This window comes from Cervus elaphus, chromosome 16, assembly GCF_910594005.1.
Source record: "Cervus elaphus chromosome 16, mCerEla1.1, whole genome shotgun sequence".
In the NCBI taxonomy this organism is placed as follows: Eukaryota; Metazoa; Chordata; class Mammalia; order Artiodactyla; family Cervidae; genus Cervus; species Cervus elaphus.
The window spans coordinates 20196421-20208037 of NC_057830.1; the positions used below are offsets into that span (position 1 = coordinate 20196421).

Below are 11617 nucleotides of genomic sequence, written 5' to 3' on the forward strand. Positions count from 1 at the left end.
GCATCAACATTCGAATTATAGAGGTCCCAGAAAAAGAAGAGAAAAGGAAAGGGTATGAGAAAATTTTTGAAGAGATTATAGTTGAAAATTTCCCCAATATGGAAAAGGAAATAGTCAATCAACTCCAAGAGGCACAAAGAGTCCCATACAGGATAAACCCAAGAAGAAGCACTCCAAGACACATACTAATCAAACTAACAAAGACTAAACACAAAGAAAGAATACTAAAAGCAGCAAGGGAGAAGCAACAAGTAACATACAAGGGGAACCCCATATGCTTAACAGCTGATCTTTCAGCAGAAACTCTGCAGGCCAGAAGGGATTGGCAGGATATATTTAAAGTACTGAAAGGGAAAAGTCTACAACCAAGATTACTGTAACCAGCAAGGATCTCATTCAAAACTGATGGAGAAAGAAAAAGCTTTTCAGAAAAGCAAAAGTTAAGAGAATTCAGTACTATCAAACCAACTTTACAGAAAATGTTAATATAATATAGTCAAGAAATATAAGAGAAGAAAAAAAGATCTACAAAATCAACCCCAAACAATTAAGAAAATGGCAATAGGAACATATATATCAATAATTACTTTAAATGTAAATGGGTTAAATGCTCCAATGAAAAGACACAGACTGGCTGAATGGATACAAAAACAAGACCCATATATATGCTGTCTACAAGAAACCCACTTCAGACCTCAAGACACACGGGAACTGAAAGTGAGAGGATGGAAAAATATGTTCCATGCAAATGGGAAGCAAAAGAAAGCTGGAGTAGCAATCCTCATATCAGACAAAATAGACCTTAAAATTAGGAAAATTACAAGAGATAAGGAAGGACACTACATAATGATCAAGGGATCAATCCAAGAGGAAGACATAACAACTGGAAATATCTATGCACCCAACATAGGAGCACTTCAACACATAAGACAAACACTAACAGACATAAAAGGATAAATTGACAGTTACACAATAATAGTAGGAGATTGTAACACCTCACTCACACCAATGGACAGATCATCAAAACAGTAAATTAATAAGGAAATCAAGTCTTAAATGATACATTAGATGAGTTGGATCTCATTGATATCTTCAGGACATTCCATCCAAAAGCAGAGGAATATACCTTCTTCTCAAGTGCACATGGAACATTCTCCAGGATAAATCACATCTTGGATCACAAATGAAACCTCAATAAATTTAAGAAAATTGAAATCGTATCAAGCATCATCTTCTCCAACCACAATTCTATGAGACTAGATATAAATTACAAGAAAAAAAACTATAAGAAACACAAACACATGGAGATTAAGCAATCCATTTCTAAATAACCAATAGGTTACTGAAGAAATCAAAAGGGAAATCAAAAAATTTCTAGAAACAAATGACAATGAAAGCACCACAACTCAAAACCTATGGGAAGCAGCAAAACCAGTTCTAAGAGGGAAGTTTATAGCAATACAATTCTACCTCAAGATACAAGAAAAACATTGAATAGACAACCTAACTTTACACCTAAAACAACTGGAAAAATAACAACAAAAAACAAAAAAAAAATTAGTAGAAGGAAAGAAATCATAAAGATCCGAGCAGAAATAAATGAAAAAGAAAGAAACAATAGTAAAGATTAATAAAACTAGAAGCTGGTTCTTTGAGAAGATTAACAAAACTGACAAACCTTTAGCCAGACTCATTAAGAAGAAAAGAGAGAAAAATCAAATCAACAAAATGAGAAATGAAAAAGGAGAGGTTCCAACAGACAATGCACAAATACAAAGGATTGTAAGAGACTATTATGAACAACTATATGGCAATAAAATAGATAACCTGAAAAAAATGGACAGATTCTTAGAAAAGTTCAATCTTCCAAGACTGAACCAGGAAGAAATAGAAATTATGAACAACCCAATTACAAGCACTGAAATGGAAGCTGTGATCAAAAATACCCCAAAAAACAAAAGCCCAGGACCAGATGGCTTCACAGGAGAAGTCTATCAAATGTTTAGAGAAGAGCTAATGCCTATCCTTCTAAAACTTTTTCAAAAACTTGCAGAGGAAAAAAAAAAAAAAAACTTGCAGGGGAAGGAACACTTCAAAATTCATTCTATGAGGCCACAGTCACCCTGATACCAAAACCAGACAAAAACAGCACAAAAAAGGAAACTACAGGCCAATAGATGCCAAAACACTCAAAAAATTTTAGCAAACAGAATTCAGCAACACATCAAAAAGCTCATACACCATGATCAAGTTTGGTTTATTCCAGGAATGCAAGGATTCTTCAGTATACACAAATCAATCAATGTGATTCACCATATTAACAAGTTGAAAGATAAAAACCATTTGATCATCTCAAGAGATGCAGAAAAAGTCTTTGACAAAATTCAATACCCATTTATTATTAAAACTCTTCAAAAACTGGCCCTAGAAGGAACCTAACTCAACATAGTAAAGGCCATATATGATAACCTACAGCAAACTTTATTCTCAATGGTGAAAAACTGAAAGCATTCCCCCTAAGATCAGGAACAAGACAAGGCTATCCCCTTTCACCACTATCATTCAACATAGTTCTGGAAGTCCTAGCTTCAGCAATCAGAGAAGAAAAAGAAATAAAAGGAATCCAGATCAGAAAAGAAGGAGAGCTCCCACTGTTTGCAGATGACATGCAAATGTACATGCAGATGTACATCAGTTCAGTTCAGTTCAGTTCAGTTGCCAGTCGTGTCCGACTCTTTGTGACCCCATGAACCGCAGCATGCCAGGCCTCCCTGTCCATCACAAACTGCTGGAGTCTACCCAAACCCATGTCCATTGAGTCCGTGATTCCATCCAATCATCTCATCCTCTGTCGTCCCCTTCTCCTCCTGCCCTCAGTGTTTCCCAGCATCAGGGTCTTTTCAAATGAGTCAGCTCTTCGCATCAGGTGGCCAAAGTATTGGAGTTCAGCTTCTACATCAGTCCTTCCAATGAACACCCAGGACTGATCTCCTTTAGGATGGACTGGTTGGATCTCCTTGCAGTCCAAGGACTCTGAAGAGTCTTCTCCAACACCACAGTTCAAAAGCATCAATTCTTCGGTGCTCAGCTTTCTTTATGGTCCAACTCTCATATCCATACATGACTACTGGAAAAACCATAGCCTTGACTAGATGGACCTTTGTTGGCAAAGTAATGTCTCTGCTTTTTAATATGCTATCTAGGTTGGTCATAACTTTCCTTCCAAGGAGTAGACATCTTTTAATTTCATGGCTGCGATCACAATCTGCAGTGATTTTGAAGCCCCCAAAAATAAAGTCAGCCACTGTTTCCACTGTTTCCCCATCTATTTGCCATGAAGTGATGGGGCCGGATGCCATGATCTTAGTTTTCTGAATGTTGAGTTTTAAGCCAACTTTTTCACTCTCCTCTTTCACTTTCACCAAGAGGATTTTTAGTTCTTCTTCACTTTCTGCCATAAGGGTGGTGTCATCTGCATATCTGAGGTTATTGATATTTCTCCCGACAATCTTGATTCCAGCTTGTGCTTCCTTCAGCCCAGTGTTTCTCATGATGTACTCTGCATATAAGTTAAATAAGCAGGGTGACAATATACAGCCTTGATGTACTCCTTTTCCTATTTGGAACCGGTTTGTTGTTCCATGTCCAGTTCTAGCTGTTGCTTCCTGACCTGCATACAGGTTTCTCAAGAGACAGGTCAGGTGGTCTGGTATTCATAGAAAACCCTAAAGATACTGTCAGAAAATTACTAGAGCTAATCAGTGAATTTAGCAAAGTTGCAGGATACAAAATCAATACACAGAAATCACTTGCATTTCTATATACTAACAATGAAAAGTCAGAAAGAGAAATTAAGGAATCAATCCCATTCACCATTGAAACAAAAAGAATTAAATATCTAGGATTTATTCCTAAGGAGACAAAAGAACTGTACACAGAAAATTATAAGACACTGATGAAAGAAATCAAAGACAACATAAACAGATGAAGAGATGTCCCATGTTCCTGGGTAGGAAGACTCAATATTGTGAAAATCACTGTAGTACCAAAAGCAATCTACAGATTCAATGTGATCTCTATCAAATTACCAAGGCATTTTTCACAGAACTAAACCAAAAAATTTCACAATTCATATGGAAACACAAAAGACCCCGAATAGCCAAAACAGCCTTGAGAAAGAAGAATGGAGCTGGAGGAATCAACCTTCCTGACTTCAGATTATACTACAAAGCTACAGTCATCAAGACAGTATGGTACTGGCACAAAAACAGAAATATAGACCAATGGAACAAGATCGAAAGCCCAGAAATAAACCTATGCACCTATGGGTACCTTAATTTTGACAAAGGAGGCAAGAATATACAATGGGGCAAAGACAGCCTCTTCCATAAATGGTGCTGGGAAAACTGGACAGATACATGTAAAACAATGAAATTAGAACACTTCCTAACACCATACTCAAAGATAAACTCAAAATGGATTAAAGACCTAAATGTAAGACCAGAACCTATAAAACTCTTAGAGGAAAACATAGGCAGAACACTCGATGACACAAATCAAAGCAAGATCCTCTATGATTCTCCTCCTAGGATAATGGAAATAAAAACAAAAGTAAACAAGTGGGACCTGATTAAACTTAAAAGTTTTTTCACAGCAAAGGAAACTATAAGCAAGGTGAAAAGACAGCCCTCAGAATGGGGGGAAATAATAGCAAATGAAATAACTGACAAAGGATTAATTTCCAAAATATACAAGCAGCTCATACAACTCAATACCAGAAAAACAAACCACCCAGTCAAAAAGTGGGAAAAAGACCTAAACAGACATTGCTCCAAACAAGACTTACAGTTGGCTAACAAACACATGAAAAGATGTTCCAACATCGCTCATTATTAGAGAAATGCAAATCAAAACTACAATGAGATATCACCTCACACCAGTTGGAATGGCCCTCATCAAAAAGTCTACAAACAATAAATGCTGGAGAGGGTGTGGAGAAAAGGGAACACTCTTGCACTGTTGGTGGGAATGTAAACTGATACAGCCACTATGGAAGTTGGTATGGAAATTCCTCAAAAAACTAAGACGGTGAGGAGATTCCTCAAAACCACCACATGACCCAGCAATCCCACTCCTAAGCATATACCCTAAGGACATCAAAATTGAAAGAGACACAAGTATCTCATCGTTCATTGCAGCACTATTTACAATAGCTAGAACATGGAAGCAACCTAAATGTCCACGGACAGATGAAAGGATAAAGAAGTTGTGGTACATATACACAGTGGAATATTACTCAGCCATAAAAAAAGAATGCATTTGAGTCAGTTCTGATGAGATGGATGAACCTAGAACCTATTATAGAGAGTTAAGTAAGTCAGAAAGAGAAAGATAAACATTGTATTCTAATGCATATATACAGAATCTAGAAAAATGGTACTGAAGAATTTATTTGCAGGGCAATGATGGAGAAACAGACATAGAGAATAGACTTATGGACATGAGGAGAGGGGAGGAGAGGGTGAGATGTATGGAAAGAGTAACAGGGAAGTTTACATTACCATATCTAAAATAGATAGCCAACAGGAATTTTTCGTATGGCTCAGGAAACTCAAACAGGGGCTCTGTATCAGCATAGAGGGGTGGGATGGGAGGGAGTTTCAAAAGGGAGGGGATATATGTATACCTATGGCTGATTCATGTTGAGTTTTGACAGAAAACAACAAAATTCTGTAAAGCAATTATGCCTCAATGAAAAATAAATCAATTTTTTTAAAAGGGCTTGTGTATCTATAATTTCAAAAAAGAACAAAAGCTAATGTCTTTGGAAATAAATTGTAAGATGGAAATATGATAGCAAGCATTTGTTTCCATGAAGTATCTTTGGATGTTTTTAACATTTAAAAAATTTTCTTTTATATTATAGTTGATTTACAATGTTGTATTAATTTCAAGTATATAGCAAAGCAATTTAGTTATATGGATAATTATATCTATTATTTTTCAGATTCTTTTCCCATGTAGGTTATTACAGAGTATTGAGTAGAGTTCCCCATGCTAAACAGTAGGTCCTTGCTGACTATCTATTTATATAAAGTTATGTGCATATGTTTTTTGTTTCTTGGTTTCTTTGCCTTCATTTTTAAATTATTTTATTAATTTTTATTGGAGCATCACTGCTTACAATGTGTTAGTTTCTGCTCTACATCTCTATATTCTTGACAGACTTTTGTCTTTGCATGTGAAGAAAAGAGCTAGCTATATTTTCAGTTTTCCTTCCTCAATCATCTTGACAGCAATACATCTTTTTTTTACTATACAATCCAATAGTTAAAGACAAAATGTAGGTAATTAGCTCTTCCACATGGCTTGTCAAAGAGATTAACAGTGAAGTAACAGTTTGGAAACCAAGTAAAGCCCCAGACCAAGTGAAGATACAGAGTCAAAGCTAATTAATTAAAACTCTGACAACAAATTACATCTTCAAGCTCCTCCTTCATCCTTTCCCCTGCCTCTCTTGCCTTGAATAACTGTTGTCCCAGATATTTGGTTTATCATTTTCTTGGTTTTTTTCTAAATATACTTCTATCACATATATATGAATTGCTAAAAATATACTGGTTTGTTTTTAATGTTTTTGCATTTACACAATGGATTCATGCTGCAATCTTCTGTGACTGATCTTTTTACTTAGTGTTGCTAAGAGTCATCCATATTATTCCATATCATTCATATGTTTCACACTATAAAACATTCCATTGTGTAAATATTTCACATTTATTTACTCATTTTCTTGTTAACATTTCGGTTGTTTCCAATTTTTGCTGTTATAAAAAATGCCTCTAAGAACATTCTTAAACATATCTCCTGGTCTAGTTGTGGAGGAGTTCTTTAGGAATGTACTTAAAGTTGTTTGTCTTAGAGCATATAAATCTTCAGCTATATAAAGTAATAGCAAACAGTTTTCCAAAGTGGGTACATCAATTTGCATTCCCACAAGCAATGAATAAGTGATCCTACTGATCTACATTTGCTTCAACACTTGGTTTTACTAGACTCCTTTTTTTTTGACAAGTTTTTGTTGATGTTTTAGTATTTACACTATACTGTACATTCACAAGGCCTCATTCTATTATTAAAAATAAAAGTAAAAGAGGGTTATGTATGACCAATGATGAGAGTATTTCATAGACCAGGGATTGTAATTTAAGAAATTTTGTGTTTTTAAGGTTCAGATGAGGGTTTCTGGGAGAAGTAGATAGGGAATCCTAGCCCTAGTAAAGACCTGAAAGATGGCTTCTGAAAAATACCTTGAAGGGAAGGACAGAAAGCCTTGGAATACAATGTGTCCCTACTACACAGTACACAAATCATTTCTCTCCTTTCTGGACTCATCTCTTTTACTCAGAGAAGTAGCAGATCCATAGTAATCATACCTAGGACATTTCTGAGTCCTTTGAGGGAAAGATGGTGAAAGCTTACTATGTCCTTGTTACCAGGTCTGACAGCAGCATCAGGTGTGGTGGCAACATCTCAGGAAACTCTTAAGTGAAACACTCATCTGAGACTGTATTTTCTTCTAGGGTACGGCATTGGTCTCCCTCCCAACTCTCCTTTTACCTCCAATATATCCGAACTAATCAGTCAATACAAGTCACACGGGTTTATGGATGTGCTACATGACAAGTGGTATAAGGTGGTTCCCTGTGGCAAGAGAAGTTTTGCTGTCACTGAGGTAAGGGGAAAACTGCTGATGATGTTGATGTTTTGTATAGCTTTACCTTGAAGAATATTAGGAAATGCTGTCATATGTGTCAGTGGCCAGTAATCCAAGCTATTACATCTCCTAGGATTCACCATGATATTTGCAGCTGCTGTTTAGTTGCCAAGTCGTGTACAACTCTTTGCGACTCCATGGACCGTAGCCTACCAGGCTCCTGTGTCCATGGGATTTCCCAGGCAAGAATACTAGGTGGGTTGTCATTTTCTTCTCCAGGGACCATGATATTTAGATTACTCCTAATTCCACTTGAAGGATGACTATCCAATAGGAATTTTCAGTAAAACAAGCTTGTCTTGGATTTAACTGTGATGCTACTTTGATGAGTAAATGTCTGATTTTCTGTCTTTTCCCTACATATGATATCCACAAATGCAGGAGAAATGCTATTCTGAATTACAATAATAGTATCTGAGACTGACATTAACAGTGTTTGGCTTAACTGTTAATTGCTGGTCATGATGTGGATTGCAAAATATCCTCAAGATCTAATTTCCCAGGGGTCCAGTGATGGATCCTGCTTAGAGAAACAGACATAACCAGGTAATTCTTAGATAATCCTAGATATTTTTTAACTGAAAACAATCAACTCACTTCTTTTATGTATAGGAAGCTAATATCCAGAGATCCTAAGTGATTTGCCCAAGGCACACAAACAACCAGAAAATACATCTTTCTATCATAACACTCTGCCTTTATGATATAATTAGAAAGAAAACTGCAAAATGAGTCAGAGATTGGATAATTAAGATAGGAGACTAAAAGGTATAATAAGAGCCAGACTCCAGTATTTAAAAGAGAAGGCAAATAAAACAGTACAAGGTCAGCCTGACATTTAAAAAAAAATCTAAACTGATAATAATGACTCCCAAGAGCCTCTCTTCACCAACAACTGTCAAATTTGTATTTCAACAACGACTCTTCTTCTGAGCTCTAGAACCATGTATCTACCTTCCTGTTTGATACCTCCACTTGAATATCTTACACGCATCTCACATTTAATTTGTCAAAACAGAACCCTGACCTTCTGTCCTAAGTCCACTTTTCTCCCTGTGCTTCACATCTTGGGTAATGGGCATCTCTGTCCATCGAGTTTCTCATTCCAAAAACTGGCAGGGATCCTTAATGCCTCCCACATCTTACGTTCTGCATCCATCAACAAGCCGTATCTTTTACTTCTATAAAATATGTCTCAAACATGCCCATTTATTGCCATCTCCACTGTTATCACTCTAGTCCAAGCCATCATTCCTCACCTGGACCACTGCAAAAGTCTCCTCACTAGTCTGTTTTCATGCCTGCTTTCTCCAATTTGTTTTCCACAAGGCAGATCCCGTTCCTCCTTAAGCCTGCAGTGGCTTCCATGTTAATTAAGGAACAATCTGAAATGCTGAACATGCCCTGCAGTGCCCTGAGGGACTTGACCCTGCCTATTTCCTCAGCCTCATTCATGCCACTTTCCTCCTGGCTCATTACAGCCCCACCAAGATGGTCATTTCAGATGGAGATACATCAGTGGCTTTAAGGTCTTGGCACATGTTGTTGCAACCTTCTTCCTAATTACTCTTCCTCCCCGCACCCTCTCAACATCAACCCAGCTAATGCCTTCTCATTATAAACTCTCAGCTGAAACCCCCCTTCATCGGAGCCTTCCCACAATCCCTGATGCAATCCGAATCATTGTTGTTCGGCCGCTAAGTTGTATCCGACTCTTTGTAACCCCATGGACTGCAGCACACTAGGCTTTTCTGTCCTTTATTATCTCCCGGAGTTTGCTCAAATTCATGTCCATTGAAACGGTGATGCTATCTATCTCATCCTCTGCTGCCCTCTTCTATCTCTCTTTATAATCTCATAGCTTATTGAGAAGACAATCATTGAGTAAAGATTTAAAGGAAGAAAGCAGGAAACTAAGGAATTAGAAAACTATCATGCTCTGTTTCTTATCATGTAACAAAAACTGTATTTGGGACATTAACTCATTGGTTCTCACTACAACCCTGTAAGGCAAGAATTTTTATATTTATTTGGAGATATTTTCATTTTAGAAAAAGCTAAAAGAAATAAAACGGCTTGGTCAGCTGAATTAATTCAACCAAGAAAATAAACAAGCTAATCACTTAAATTGTACAAAGCAACAATCATTTGGCATTTCCTACCACTTGTTGTGACCACGGTTAATTCAAGCCAAAATCTCCAACTGATCAAAGCTAACAGCAAGACATTAGATAAGATGAAGGGAGCCTCCCTGTCATGTCCCCAAAGCCAGCAATATGGAATGATTTGCACCTCTCTGATCACAAACACATCTCTAGGTTGTGCCATTTCAGAGGACCATGAGACCAAGACATCAGCTGGATGGATCATCTGGCTCTCAGGACAAGCCTCTCAGGGTACAGGGCTCTTCAGAATCAGAACCTAACTCTACCCGGACACATAGAGGGAAACATACATAGACATATAAGCACTAACATAAATCTAATTCCAGTGTGAAATACCTAACACAAAACATAATAGATTTGCAGCCATACACTTCAGGACTTGCCTACTGGCTCTACCAATTAATAACTGAGTGACTTAACTATTCCTAGGTCTGAGTTTCTTCATTCATGAATGGATATAATAAAACATAACTTGTCATTTTGTTCTGAGAATAAGAGAACATTTATGGAAAGACCCAGTAAAAAAAGAAAACATGGCATAGTAAATAGAAGTATTAATACTTCCTCTCCTTTCATCAGGAGAATTTCCTGGGGTTCATAGATATCTTTAGATATCTTCCTACAGCTCTTTCTAGAAGTGGGGAAACCTTCCCAGAAACTCTCCAGTAGATTTCCTCATATTCATTGGCCAAAAATTGTGTCATCTGTCCATGTTTAAGCTAATCAATGGTGAGGAGAATGAGATTACCATGATAGCTTAGCCAGCCATGACTCATCCCCTAGGACTAATAAGGGGGCAGCTTCACTGGCAACACATGATCCCATAGAGAAGACCTAAATGAAAGCAGGGTTCCCTTAAGAAGAATGATTCAGGAGAACGGATGCTAAGTAGACAATCAACCACCTGTTTTACACCTTCTCCCATCCTACCTGCTTCTAGTCATCAGTACAATGAGGTATTTGGATATAATCATCTGTAAGCACCCTCCCAGCTTTGATATAGTGATCATGGTCTTTCTTTATGTCATCCTGAGATGAGAATGCTTAATATATTTACTATAAAACATAATGGTTGAAAGCATGGGCTTTGGAGACAGTTCTAGGTTTGAACACTACCATCTAAGTGATATTAACCATGTTACTTGTCCATTCCGAGCCTCAGCTTTTGCAAATTGGGGTGAAAATGTCTACTTCATAGGACTGTGGTGAAAATTAAGGCAGACAATGCATGTAAAATAGTGAGGCTATACCCAAATGTGATAACCACAAAGTAACTTACATCCTTAAGGATGATGAGATTTCATCATAACTCTTCCAGGGCTATATGGATCTATCAGAAATTTCAAACAAAACCAAATTAAGTGTGGACAAAAAAGAAGACAGGTTTTGAAAAACAAATCAGAAAAGCCATGAACTGTTCAGATGATGCATACAAAATATACCACATCATTTTTCAACCATGGTTTTTTAATGGAACAAATTCAGGGGAGAGGCATTTGGGAAACTCTGGATGTAGTGAGCTGGAAGCAACTGGATAAGAGGCTGATGTCAGGATCAAGTTATGGTTATTAAGACAACCCTGGGCTGGCTTTCCAGGTCAGCTGAATTTGAAGGGGGTGAGGGGTAGGAATGAGGAGAATGGAAGAGAAGTGTACTCTTAATTGGAACTTCGGAG

The 11617-nt window shown here is 37.2% G+C and overlaps 1 protein-coding gene across 1 annotated transcript in view; it reads left to right on the plus strand.

The window, feature by feature from the left end:
* Window positions 1-11617, plus strand: part of GRIN3A (glutamate ionotropic receptor NMDA type subunit 3A) — a 187276-nt gene that overhangs the window by 135366 nt on the left and 40293 nt on the right. Inside the window, exon 6 of the mRNA XM_043927912.1 lies at window positions 7584-7735. Coding sequence (XP_043783847.1) covers window positions 7584-7735 — 152 coding nt within the window. The remainder of the gene's footprint in view (window positions 1-7583; window positions 7736-11617) is intronic.